Source organism: Columba livia, chromosome Z, assembly GCF_036013475.1.
Source record: "Columba livia isolate bColLiv1 breed racing homer chromosome Z, bColLiv1.pat.W.v2, whole genome shotgun sequence".
Classification (NCBI taxonomy): domain Eukaryota; kingdom Metazoa; phylum Chordata; class Aves; order Columbiformes; family Columbidae; genus Columba; species Columba livia.
This window is the reverse complement of record NC_088642.1, coordinates 60,015,514-60,029,840: the sequence shown is the minus strand read 5'-3', so window position 1 is coordinate 60,029,840 and position 14,327 is coordinate 60,015,514. Positions and strand designations below refer to the sequence as shown.

The following is a 14,327-nucleotide window of genomic DNA, read 5'->3' as shown; positions in this document are numbered from 1 at the left end:
TACCCGGGTCCTCCTTCTTGCCCTTTTTGAAGACTGGAGTGACATTTGCTTTCCTCCAATCCTCGGGCACCTCTCCCGTTTCCCAAGACTTTGCAAAGATGATGGAGAGAGGTCCAGCAATGACTTCAGCCAGCTCCCTCAGCACCCGCAGATGCATCCCATCTGGACCCACGGATTTATGGATGTCCAGACTATTTAATTGCTCCCTAACCCAGTCCTCATCAACTAAAGCAAACTCCTCCATTGACCTGGCTTCATCCGGGGTCTCAGGGGTACAGGGCTCCCCAGGACAGCCTCCGGCAGAGTAGACAGAGACAAAGAAGGCATTCAGTAATTCTGCCTTCTCTGTATCTTCTGTCACGAGGGCACTCACCCCATTCATCAGTGGGCCTACATTGCCCCTGGTGTTAATTTTATCTGCTATGTATTTGAAAAAGCTCTTTTTGCTGTCCTTGACCCCTCTCGCCAGCTGTAATTCTAAGGAGGCCTTGGCTATCCTAGCTGCCTTCCTACATCCTCTAACAGCAGCCTTATATTCTTCCCAAGTGGCCAGCCCCTGCTTCCACGACCTGTAAACTCTCCTCTTCTGCTTGAGCATACCCAACAGATCCCTATTCAACCACGCAGGCCTCCTGGCTCCCTTCCTTGACTTCCTACGTGTGGGGATGCTCTGATCCTGAGCATGGAAGAAGCAATCTCTGAATGCAATCCAGCTATCTTGGGCCCCTTTTCCTTCAAGCAGTCTTGCCCATGGGATTTCCCCCAGCAATTGCTTGAAAAGGCCAAAGTTAGCCCTGCTAAAGTCCAGGGTTGCAATTCTACTTGCTATTCTGTTCCTGCCACACAAGATGCTGAACTCCACCATCTCGTGGTCACTGCAACCCAGGCAGCCCACAACCTTTACTGCTTCGACCAGACCCTCCTTGTTAGTGAGGATGAGATCCAGCAGTGCACCTCTCCTAGTCGGCTCCTTCACCATCTGCATGAGGAAGTTATCATCAATGCACTGGAGGAATCTCCTGGACTGTGGCTGGCTGGCTGAATGGTCCTTCCAGCAAACATCAGGGAAGTTAAAATCCCCCACAACAACCAGGGCCTGTGACTGTGAGGCCACTCTCAACTGCCCATAGAAGGCCTCATCAACTTCCTCAGCCTGATCTGGTGGCCTGTGACAGACGCCCACAACAGTGTCACCCCTGCCAGCCTGCCCCTTGATCCTGACCCATACACTCTCAACTCGCTCGTCATCCACTCCTGGGCAGAATTTAGTACATTGTAGTTGCTCTCTCACATAGAGAGCAACTCCACCACCACGCCTGGCTGGCCTGTCTTTCCTGAAAAGGGCATAGCCATCCATGACCACGTTCCAGTCATGTGAACTGTCCCACCATGTTTCCGTAATTGCCACCAGATCATAATCTCCCGACCGAACATAGGATTCTAACTCCTCCTGCTTATTCCCCATGCTGTGCGCATTGGTGTACAGGCATTTCAGGGAGCGAGCAGAGCACACCAATTTCTCCCTAGGGGCATAGGAGGCCACCCGGTCCTCATCAGTTTTAGAATGCAGCCCCACTGGGACAAGCCCAGCTACAACCCCATCCCCCTTCGAGCCTAGGTTAAAGCTCTCCAAATGAGCCCAGCTAATTCCTGCCCCAGCATCCTTTTGCCCCTGCGAGATAAACCTTTCCCGCATGACACTGTCCGGACACTGTCTTATAAAACCAACCATTATCAAAAAATCCAAAGCCCTGCCTGTAGCACCAGTCTTGGAGCCAACCATTAAAAGACTGAATTTTCCTATTCCATCCCACATCGTCCCTTGAAGATGGAAGGAGTGAAAAGAAGATCACTTGAGCCCCTGAGTCTTTCAGCATCCTTCCCAAGACCTTGAAATCGTTCTTCATTCCCCTCAGACTACGGGAAGCAGCTTCCTCCCCATCTGTCTGGAAGACCAGCAGCGGGTAGTAGTCTGTCAGGTGCACCAGTTTGGGGAGCTCTCTAGTGATATCCTTGATCCGGACTCCAGTTAGACTACAAACTTCCCTAAGATGAGGGTCAACCCTGCATATTGGGCCCTTTGTTCCTCTCAGGAGGGAATTTCCTATTACAATTACCCTTCTTTCCTTCTTATTAGAGACAGTCTTGAGCTGTGGAGTCAAGTGCCTCTTCCTAAGTGACCTTGTAAGCGTGTCTGGCACCGCCTCCTCACCTACCTCTTCTTCAAGATCCAGGGCCTCAAACCTGTTATGTAGGGGCACCTGGGGAGACAAAGCAGGCGGGGAGGGGCTGCCTGTGGTGCTGAACTGGAATACACTTCCAACCCTCATCGTCTTTTCAGTCCCCTACCTCTGCCTGACAGTGACGGGGTAGGGGCTGTTTCGGGACTTCCGCCTCTGTCCAAGAGGGCAGGAGGTCCATCTCTTTTTGGGGGGTACCTCCCTTGGGCCTTTCCGACTGGCACGCCAGGGTGTTACTTCACCAGTCAATCTCTCTTTCGCGCTCCCTGATGGTCCCCAATCTCTCGACCTCCTCCTTAAGTTTCACAACCATGTCGAGCAGGTCTTGCACCTGCTCACACCTCACACAGGTGGACTGCTGGCCTCCCTCCCCCAGCAGCAGCAGGCTCTGGCACTCCCTGCAGCCGGAGACCTGAACAGCCACCGTTCGGGACAGAACCTCCTCAGTCTGCGTAGCCACAGTCTGTTTGAGACAAGCTCTTTTTCTAGAGGCCACCATGGTCGTCAGCAGTGTGGGACGCTGGCAAAGGTAGGAGAGTCTGACAGGCGATGAGCGATCTCTGCGCCCTGCAGCACAAGCTACCACCCCCGCTGCTGCAGCACGGTGTGGGCGGGACTCGCCCCGGCACAGCTGGTTGCTCCGCTCTGCGCCTACTGGGCAGCTGGTCGCTGCCCTCCCTGAGGCCTCTTCAAGGCAAGGGCAGGGGGTCTGGTCGCCGTCACCGTGGGAACGCCCCCCCACGTCAGCCGCTCTCTCGCAATGGCTGCCGGGGCTGCGGGGATCGGGACTCGCCGAGAAACACGCTGTCCCTGCTCTATTCCCGCTGAGTTTCCTACTCTGCTGGACCTCGTGGTCAGCTGAACCTCACCGGCTCCGGCTCTCGCTGGGCTGGCTCCGATCTGTCCTGTACTGGTGGTTTTTAATGGATTGGCAGCCGGCCTCCCCAGTGTACATTTCTTGGCTATAGAGCCAAATTTGGAAAACTGAATTTGTACAGGTGTTTAGCATGAGTGATGAAGCTTTACCTATGTAATATAGTACTCTATGAACCTCTATTTCTTCATTTTATTTTTGTATACCAATTAAAATCTGAGCTCACTGTCTGTGTCTATAAAGTAAGAATACTGCTTTAACAGGAAGGAAAATGTGAGGACTTTCTGAAAACTAAGGATAGGTTTCTAAGACAGCTTATCTCTCCTTTAAGTATCTATAAATTAGTGTCAAATTTCAATAGTTTCAGCTCTAGTGGCTGAGCACTTCCAGCAATTTGACTTTACATAGTCCTGGAAATAAATCAATGTTTCTACTAAGTCAATGTTAACTTCCTTGTGAGCTTTTGAAATGGTCAGTGACATTTTTAATACTGACACTGCTGCAAAATATGTGGGATCACGTAAAGCTTTTTTAACTCTAAGCACTTCACGGCTTTGTAGCAATTGATCTATATAGAAGTTACTTTTTTATTCAGCCATGAATGCATATGTCAGTTCCATTCGACTGTAGCACCACAGTCATTTGCAAGGGTGTTGCCCCAGGTTGGAGAGTTGCAGAGTAAAGAACTGCTAAAGATCATCAGCCTCAAGCTTTAGCTTGCCAGTGCTGAAAAAAAATTAGTCGGCCATTGTCAGCCTGTGTATTCTCTTTCCTGTCACTAAACAAGTCCATAGAATTTTTTCCTTAAAGGTGTGTATTGGAAGTATGACAGCTTTTTTATGGTAAAGTACCTCTCTAAATTTCTAAATACGAATATCAACTAAATTTATAAAAACAGATCTGTTCATTAAATGTTTCACAGCAATTACAGATATTTGTTACCTTCCAACTAGTATGTAATTTTACTCTTCTATATCAACATTTTTATTACAAAAGAAACATTTCAAATAACTGATGTCTGATTATTTCTCACCACATACAGAGTTTACTTTAGGAAAGTAAATCTACCTGATATTTTAAACTATTTTTGTTTCAAGGTGTTTGTGCTTGCACATTTAATGACAAAGAACTGGATTATTTACTAATATCAGTTAATAATTGTTTTACGAAAATGATTTTCCTCTGTAACTAATTTTCATTTTAACAAATTTTGTACAGTTTAAGCTGCCTCCTGCTGCAAGGTGTTAAGCCTTGTGTATAAATTCGTTGACCTGCATATAATCTTAAGTAATAATCTGGCAAGTAAACAGAAACAAAAAAGGCTAAGAAACAATGGGCTTAAACTCTACCAGGGGAAATTTAGGCTGGATATTAGGAAGAAATTCTTTACAGAGAGCGTGATCAGGCATTGGAATGGCCTGCCCAGGGAGGTGGTGGACTCGCCGTCCCTGGAGGTTTTTAAACTGAGATTGGACATGGCACTTAGTGCCATGATCTAGTAAACGGACTAGAGTTGGACCAAGGGTTGGACTCGATGATCTCTGAGGTCTCTTCCAACCCAGTCGATTCTGTGATTCTGTAATAACTGCCAAAAGTATGTAGCCTAATTTCTGTGTATCAGAACCCTTTGTTTTCTATTACTGCTAGTGTTCTGGCAACCTGGAGAAATCAACATGTTGGAGTCTGTTGTCTTCTGTATTGTTTCATTATGTTAGAAACAGATGCCACATAAAGCTTCAAATCTAACAGGTTCCTTTGCTTTCTCACAAGATTGCCAGAAGGAAACTGAAAGTGATTGTCATTACACCCTGTTCTGGTTTAACCTGAGCTAGCAATACAACCACGACAGCCCCTCGCTCATTCCTCTTCCCCCACTCCCCGCCTCCCGCAATAGGGGAGAGAATCAAAAGGGAAGGGAGAAACGTGGGTTGACATAAACACAATTTAATAAAATAACAAAATACTACTACACTACTAGTAAATATATAATAGATATAGAATGTAAAATAAAAGATACTCAATGCAATTCCTCACAAACTCCATCCACACGGAGCAGCCAGTCCCAGGAAGCAGCACCTGGTCACAACAGCTGATCCCGGAGAGAGAATAGAGGAAAAGGGAGAAAAGCCCAGAGGCCTCTGCAAAATGGCAAAAGGTCAAACTAACGGAAGTCCTGAACAGAACCCCCATGAACAGGTCTCCAAGAGCAAAGAGAACAGAGAGACCAGAAGATCCTGACTCTCCTCAAATATGAAGCATGACACTAATGGGATGGAATACTCTGATTGATCAGTCTGGATGTCATTCAGCTCTGCCCCATCCATGTCCCACTTCCTCACACCTGTGGACAGAGCGTTCAGAGTGTCCTTGGCTCTCAGACCAGAGCAATTAGAAACATTAACTCTGTCCTGGGCTGTTATCTTTTGTTCTCAAACCAAGTCCAAATAATGAGTGTGCTAGCTATGAAAAATAAAGTTTTCTAACTGCATGAAGAAAGTTAACTCATTTTTAGTCAATACAGCACACACTCATTGACGGGAATTAAATAATATGTACTCTAAGCAGAAATTCCTAGGTTGCCTGAATCTTGTTCTGTGTTTTATAAGGAATTATTTCATTAGAAGCACATAAACAACTGATGTGAGGAATTAATAAAACCCTGTTGTAAGTCATTGTCACTTTTTGCAGGTTAATTTTAGAACTGCTGGTATGGGAAATGATTAGTCTTCTTAACAGGACATGTAGTCAAGTGGATTTGTCCATTTTATGAGATTCTTGTACAGTGCATTCAAGGGAACAATTTATTTTTTAAAGAAAGGGAGAGTAAGTGGGGAAAATTAAAACAAATATGCAACACTTCCTACTCTGGTTGATATTCAGTGGTATGTACTTGCTCTTTGTAGATCTATGAAGGATGCAAGATGCCCAGACTTGAGCATAATGTATTCATCTGACCACAGAAAATGAAAAACTTGAAACAAAAGCATGTTCAGATTTATTGAGGCATTTCAAGAACTAGTTCTGTAAACTAAGCAGGAATAATTTTCAGCAACTGCTAATGAAGCATGTGATTTTTTTTGTTGTTTTAGTTTTAAGGAAGTAAAGCATGTATGGGAAATTCAGAAGGAGCATGAAGAAACTGAATTGGTATTTTTAGAGTTTAAGATGTTGTGTTATCATGGTGAATAAGGTGGTGGTGACAGTTCTGCAGCAATTTTTTCATAAGCTGGTGGAGCATCAGGTACCTATGGTAAGGAAAATGGGTGTGAAAGATTGAAAAAACAATTGAGATACAAACAAATGACATTAAAGATGCAGCAAGCTATTAATATTTACCTTCATAACAGATATGGTACTACACTTTAAGATAGCTAAGCTCATTCATTATGTCTTCATTTTTATTTTAGGTTAGTTTTTGCTAATATGTTGAGTTTTGTTGTTGTTTTGCATCAGATTGCATTCATTTTGTGTGTATCATTCACCCCAAAAGATCATTTTCAGTGTTATAATTATAGGAATTTTTTAAAAATATTTTTTATATGTATATTGAGAATTAAGACTAATATTGAAACTTTTATTTGAGGGTCTTGATGCAGGTACATTGTCTTATTTCCAATGTTAACAATTTGGGCACCTTATTTAAAATCAATTGTAAATTAGCCTTTCCCATTCTAAAACTATTTAAACACACCCATAAGTTGACATATATGTTTATAAATTATTTTAACTTTTTAAAAATTATGTTCTAATGTTCATCTTTCCATAATTATTAGAGAAGCTAAAACCTTGAAGTTTTACAATGTTTCCTGGCAATCCTTGTCAGTGTATAGTACACCAGACACAGTCCATTCATTATTTGTAAGAATGGTGGAATATCTGTCAGGGAGGTGCTTTCTAATTCAGTATATTTCAGGATTCAAGTAATCATCATTGTAATAGATTGCATAAAAATCATACAACTTAAGAATAAAGAAAGGTGACATAAGAGATTTTTTTTAAAAAATAATTCCTAATAGTAGATTTTAAAAACCCTTTTCAGAGTAAAAATTATGCAAAACACTACTTGTTAACAAAGGCAATGAAGACCAATTTAGAGAGCACACAAGAAAAAAAACAATCAAGTGACTGTTTGCCAAGATTGTATCACGATGTCTTACTATGTTGTAAGTAGATGAAACCTTGAGTTGCAACTTACCACAGAATTAAAGTTCCTGTATTCCTGCAGGGGCATTTTGCAGTCCAGTGCTGTTCCCTCACCTACCACGGTTCGTATTGTGCCCACACTAGTGCTTTTGCTCTTGACAGATCATGGAGAAATGTGGGGAAGATGAAAGGAAAAAGAGAATGTGAAGTTGGAGCACATAGCGCTTAATTTAATATTTCACAGCACATCTACAGTACGTATTAGACTCTGGGATTAGGGCCAGACACAATGCCAGCAAGAGGGGTAATCTCCATATTGGTTTTTGCTGTCTCTGCTGAGACATACTCTCTCTCCTGTATTATCCGATTAAATTGACAAAAAAACCCACAAGGATCACATTTTATAGGTCCGGGACTGCTGCAGGAACGGACACCTTCTAATGTGTCTGAATGCCTCCTCTTTTTTATCCCACCCATTTCTTTATTAAATCTCCAGCTTTTTTTCTTCTCAATTTTTCCACCATTTCTTTTGCACACATTTCATACCAGTTCTCCCCTAGTGAAAAAGCCTAATAAAAATTAGGCTTTCAAAGCCAGAAAGCAGCAAACTGCAATGAGAACGAATTAAAAAGAGACTGGGCTTTTTGCCATGATGTACAAAGCAGGCATGAAAGAATTCTGGTTTGCTTTTTGAAGGCTTTTTCTGAGATTACTGTCACTTTTGCAACATGTCACTATGATAGTTCATGGTTTATGTATTGTGGCCAGTTGATATACATATTGGATATATCATGGGAAAGGTAACAGGACAAAGTATCTGAAACAGCAAGGAAATAGATTTGCTGACTTAGACGAGACAAATGTTTTTTTTAATTCCAAGTGGTCACATCTTTCAAAAATATATTATGATAGCTAAAAGATATTTACTGTAAAATGTATAATTGGATAAAGCTTTCATTTTAAACTATTAAAAATGGCCACCCTTTCGTAGGAGAGAGGGCAGAACTTCAAAGATCAAGCATTGACTCTTCTAACAACAGATGTTTTGAGAGGGATTTTACTTTTTTAATACATTATTTAAGAAGACACAAAACTGAATTTTTAAGTAGTGTTTAGAAAACAAACTTCAAACCTGCCCTGCTTTTTTGTAAATTTTAAAACTGCAAGTCAACTTTTATACAAATAAATCATGCATCACCCACACATTGACATAATATTTACTTAGTTACTTGTAACACTTGCTTTTCTTATCTGCTTCCTAGATTTACTCTAATAATATCTGTCCTCATCTAGGGGTAAGTGTTACAAGGAGTGAATATGTTGTCTTTATTTAAATGAAAATACACAGAACATATCTTGGGGTTTTTTTGTAAAGATTAAATATAATGCTTCCTAGAGATCCGTTTTTCCACTGATGTGTTGTGCAAAGCTGGGCAACTGGCTTCACCTCCTGATGCTTTTTCTTCCTCTTACCCCTTTGCCTGGCTTGCAAGTTCTTCAGAGCAAGGTGTGTTTCATGTTGTGCAGTTTTACCTTTGTATATGTCAGTGTATATGTTGCCCAAGATAATGATGTCCCATTACAGAGCTGACATTCTCTGTATTAGTGTAATGCAAGTAATGATAACGTGTTGTCAAAGTAATTGCATGCTAGGAAGTAAGCTGCCGTGCTTACCCGCAGACTTTTGTAGCCACTACGTCTTTTGTAATACCAGCAGCCAAAGATGAGTAAAATTGCCAGCACCAAAATGAAGAGTCCAATACCCAGGGCTCTGTTGGCAAAGCAAAACAAAATCATTAACACCAGAGCTAGATTAATTATTCTGGGAGCACGAGTGATTAGATCAAAAGATTGCATTGGTATCCTTTTATCAAAGGAAGGCATGGAACGGATTTTACCTCAGAAAACAGACAGTGTATCAGTAACTTCAGCCACTCACTGTAGATTAAGTAGTTAGCTAAATTCTCTGCCAAGTTCTTAAGCATTTTAAATATTAGGAATATATCACTTCAAAGATAATAATCTACCTGTGACTACTGCTTCTAAAAAAATTGCTCCCTGTAAATCTGGCAAACAGCATTGTGATATTGGAAAAGAATGTGAAATAAAACAAATGCCACACCTGCAGAGACACATCTCATGTTTATTTGCTAAACCTTTCCAGGCAGCAACTATTGAGAAATGAATCTTAATTGCATCATATTGCAACAACAGCTGGTGCCAGAAGGATTTTTTGGATACATAAAACACTACACAACCTCTAAACCTGACTTGTAAACTTTAAGTTATTCATAAAGAGCCCTATAACTCTTTAGTTCTTGTTCCATTGCACTCCAGGCACAGTATTGGTGTCACTGTGTCGTTTTAGGGAACAGAGTCTTTGCAAACTGCTGTGAGACATCCTTCCCACTGCCTACCGGGGACTGGAGAGAAGTAGCACAGTGCCACTGTCTCTCAGAAGGCAAGACGACAAAGTCACTGCAAGTTTCCTACTCACAAAAGCCCTTTCTCCTGAGCTAATATCCTCCCTATTAAGACATACAGAATTTTTTTGGTCGGGTTGTTGTTGGGGTTTTTGGGGTTGTTGTTGGTTGGTTTGGGGTCTTTGTTTGTTTGTTTTTGTGAGTTTTCTTGGTCTTTTTTATTTCGGTTTGATTTTTGGTTTTGTTTGGTGTTTTTTTTGTTGTTCTTTGCCCGTTCATGAACAGAAGAGTCTGCAAAACTATTAAAGGGAAAAGAGGATAGGAAAAAATATTGCCACAAGTCAGGATGGACCCATTCTAACATACTATTCTATATCTTATATCCAGTTGCCTTGCAGTAATTACTACCAGGCTTTTGCATCGGGACTGAGGAGTGGGGTATGTGACTTATTGGAGACCTTTTATATCATTTTCAGTGACCCAGAGTCTCATGAATGAGTGTTTCCTTGTGACCTAAGGAGCCTGAAAGAAGATGCAAGCAGACTGGTGTGACAGAACAGGCTGGCTTTTGGTCTGAATTGTGTGCTGTTAGAAGCATGTCACTCCTTGGAGACAAAGGGATCTTCTTTTTCACTAGTACCTGAATCTTGAAAGTTGCTTTGCCTCTTCAAGACTTTGTGTTGGCTGGAGATCTGTTTAACCCAGGAATACAGCTCATGGCATTCACTTGCTTCCCAGTCCAGCTGTGTTGCAGCTGATCTTTGAAGTTACAAGAGGGCTCCACTGGTTTTGTTACTATTCCCAGTACAGTTAAAACTTGGAGAGACTGCTTCTCCAAGCAACTTCTGCCTTTTCTGCACTTTGAGGCTGCTCTCTGCTTTTGTGTGCTCTGTAATTTTAGCCAGTCATTAGCCTGTATCCTGCACAGAACATACGTCATTTCTGGAGTTGATGATTTTAACTGTATGTTGGCCAGAGTTTAGTATGAAAAGTTTGTATGCAATTTCATGCAATTCCAGTTAAAGTGGCAGCTGTGCTATTACTAATCTGTGCTTAAATCTTGAATGCCCCTTCTGGTACTGGAAGGAGAGAGTCACTTTTCCCTTGTGCATCTAGAAAAGCTACTCACAACTGCAGCCACTGGAATTCATGGCAGTTAGAGGTGAGCACGCTTTGTTTCACGTGCTGAGACCATGAGTAGCCAGCTTTCTCTTTCGGAGAACTGAACTGAACTATGAGAGTGCCTTCCCTCTTGTTTATTCTCTCTGCACAGGGATGAACATAGAAAAACAAATATCTTGCGGTATGTGGGTCTCGGGGACAAGTCACTAAGCTTGGGGGCCAGTAAAGCAGTACCAGAAGCACAATCCATGTATATATATCTCAAGCACACTGTAGGAACACATCATCAGTGGGATAGTGTCTCTGGTCATCATATTTTATTGTAAGCCAATACTAACAAATTAGTTGAATTAGTTCTGCTTAAGTGGAGTGTCACACAGACACAGTTTGCTGAGAGTCACATTTCTATGGCATTGATGTCTCCATCTGCTTTTTGATAGTATTTTGCCATTTCTCTGGGGTTTTCACTTATATTATTGTTTAGAGTGAGACAATGTCTTTTTGAGGGTCTAAAGAGAGGTGTGTGGATCTGGAGATAAAACTTAGCATAAAGATCACTTGCAACAGCCTCGAAAGAAAATTATAAATAAGCCTCAATAAACCTGGTTATTTTTAAATAAAGACTAATGACTTGTGATTATATAATCAAACTCTAGGGTCTTGAATTCTGCAATTCTGACTTTCCTTAACCGTTGAGGGCTCGATATGGTTCTGCAATTACAAACATTACATATAACTACAGGATAGCTAAAATACCCTCCACCTGTATACCATGGTGACTTTTTCTGGTACTATTTTGTACATTTCTTTCCAATGTAAATTTCTTTTCACCAGCTTATATGCTAACATATGTTTTGCTTTATGCTTACTCTTCTGCTGCAAGATAGCTGTGTCCTCTCCCTCTGAAAAAGTTGCCATCTGGATGGTAGTTTCTTCTGGGCATTTTGTGAGCTTGGTCCTGCTCAAACCTACAGGAGAGAAATACAGTGCCTCAGTGCAATAAATAATTTGTTATCTCTAAAGCATAACATTATCAACTTTTTTGTTGTAACAGGAACATTTTAGGGAGGGAGGACAATCTAATATCTTCAGAATTTAGTGGATCTATATACATATGCAACTGTCCCAATTTAAGGCAAAACTCAAAATTGTAACTATAGTCCACCTTTGAATAGCTCTGCTGACATTAAGGTATTGGCACCTGATTGTAACAGAGAAGAAATTGACCTGGTCTCTTTAGGTACTAAGTGATGGCAGACTTCTGAAATAAAACCTCTCAGGAAGACAGAAAGAAATGCAAGTTACCTGGACAAGAAAAATTGTTCAGAAGAAGAAAAACTAATACTGTCCTTGCAAGCAGTTGTTTCTTTATTTCTGTGATTCCCTGTAAGCAGTCAAGACACAGCTTTTCAATTGGTGTAAACTCTCACAGATATGTTGCTTTGCAGATAGTTATACTAATTTATATCTGCTGGCAATCTGTACTTAGCTGTGCAGGGAATTTACATTATAATCTTAATTTCCAGTCTTAAAGGAATAATCATCCAGCCAAAAGCAATCTGAATAGTTAAAAAATCTAGCTGATCAAACATAGTGAAGAAGAAATCCACAAGTAATCGTGTTTCTGTCATTTAAACAGCACAACAGATCCTGTGCACTAGTATCCAGCTAATCTACCTACCTTACACAAGATAATGACTTTACTGAAGAGAACTCTAGCCAAGGAAATGAAACATTTTCAAAATGCACTTAGAGACAGTCAAGCCTGTTCTTAAGTGTAATATTAAAGCAACACAGAAAATTTTGGGTAGAATAAAAAAATACAAATCTTACCTCCTTCAGACTTGTATCCTGTCTGTTAACTGGAAGGCAATTACAGGTCTCTTTTCCTTGACTTGGTCTGTTTTTTTCTTGTTTGATCTGTTCTCTTATGACTATCACGAGTTTAAATTCCTTTCAGTACAGCTTCTGAGTGCATTAATTAGCATGAAAGAGGCAAGGAGACGACTTTTCATTTTCTTACAGTCTGCATCCCTCCCTCCTGATAAGCAGCTGAAAAGTTTGTTATTTCTTTGTGTTATTACATACCCTCTAAGGAATAGCTCAAAACCATTTTACCTGCTTAATCAGTTCAAACTGCTACAGTGGGCAGACTGCTACTAAATTCAAACATGTTTTGATTTAGAGTTGATTATTTCATGACAGAGGGCTGGTGTAAACAGAGTTTTTGCATGTGTTCAACCACAGTTTTTTGTTGCACACTTTTTGCACCATTGTTACACTGTGGAAACTAGTATAGTTGGAGCAGAACTCATAGATGGGTGCTGTTATACCATGGTCAAATTGTCTTAGATTAGCGCAAGTACACTTTAATTCTGTACTGGTAAGCAAATGCTGCAAAATAAACGAGTCTGTCTCATAGGTTGCAGAACTAACAAAGCCTGGTTTCCTATGGATTTGTATGAATTGCCTGTGCTTACACTACAGTAATTCTATTTACAGCACCAGGCGAGAAACAGCAGTCTGTGATTAATTCAGAAGTCTGAGTACTATGATGGGCCAGCAGTGTTAGTTACTTCCAAAAAAAGAGAAGGTACAAGAATCATGTCCTGCTTGTCATTTCTCCCAATGAATCATTAATTTGGACCTCTGGTTAGTTGGCTGGTTGGTTGTTTTATTTGTGTTTGTTTGATTGATTTTCAATTTGAAGGACTCAAACATTTGAAGTTTGTTATTGTCTATGAAACTGCAGACCTGGCTTTAAATGTGGTTGATAATAGCTGACAGACTTACAAGTGAATAGGAAAGAAGAGGTAGTGTGAGAGTTCAATACCTATTTCCTTGGAAAATCAACTGAAAACTCTTAACACCAATATTCTTAGGTATTATGGGGCTGGGAAGAGCCAGACTGTTCTGCTTGTGTGTTTTACTTAATTATTGAAAAATCTGGTCTTTCTTCGGATATTTTTCCATGGTGGTGCCCAGTGACAGGATGAAAGGCAATGGGCACAGACTGAAACACAAGAGACTCCAGCTGAGCATCAGGAAGCCCCTTTTTTTACTGTGATGGTGATTGAGCACTAGCACAGGTTGTCCACCAGGATTGTGGAGACTCCATCCTTGGAGGTATTCAAGCAACATGCCAGCCTTTGTGCAGTTCTCTGAAACTGTCATAGAGCTGATTATCAAATCATGTGTTTTTCTGAAGAAAAGCTTCACTTCTGGGAGAGGATGATAACTGAAGGGTACTGTTTGGTCTTATTAGAATCAAAACTGAGATACAGAGAAAAGCCATGTGATACCAAAACTAGTCTCTGCCTCAAGCAGTCTCTGGGGTAAAATATCAACTGATTGAGTATTTTGTGTTCAAATGAATCTCTTGTTAATAGTATAACAAGGAAGCGGGGGGGAAAGAACAACTTTGTCATGGGTCTGTGGTGCCATCCAGCATATAAATGCACAATGCTGCTATTGAGGATTGGATGGATGAGAAGGTGAAACACCATGTCCTGGTTCTGATCTCAG

General features: G+C 41.1%; 1 protein-coding gene across 2 annotated transcripts; it reads right to left on the bottom strand.

Annotated features, from left to right (window-relative positions):
* Positions 1-6,086: 6,086 nt before the first annotated feature.
* Positions 6,087-12,791, bottom strand: MLANA (melan-A). Of its 2 annotated transcripts, XM_021283919.2 has the most exons (6): positions 12,636-12,692; positions 12,108-12,186; positions 11,672-11,770; positions 8,932-9,028; positions 7,310-7,411; positions 6,087-6,359 (listed from the first exon to the last, which is right to left on the bottom strand). In XM_021283919.2, exons 3-6 carry the CDS (start codon positions 11,743-11,745, stop codon positions 6,291-6,293), a joined length of 342 nt encoding a protein of 113 aa, XP_021139594.1. In that variant the 5' UTR covers positions 11,746-11,770; positions 12,108-12,186; positions 12,636-12,692; the 3' UTR covers positions 6,087-6,290. The 2 variants fall into 2 exon arrangements, with proteins under 2 accessions (XP_021139594.1, XP_005499827.1); XM_005499770.3 differs by lacking the exon at positions 12,108-12,186 and having other exon boundaries at positions 12,636-12,791.
* Between the last annotated feature and the right edge of the window lie 1,536 nt (positions 12,792-14,327).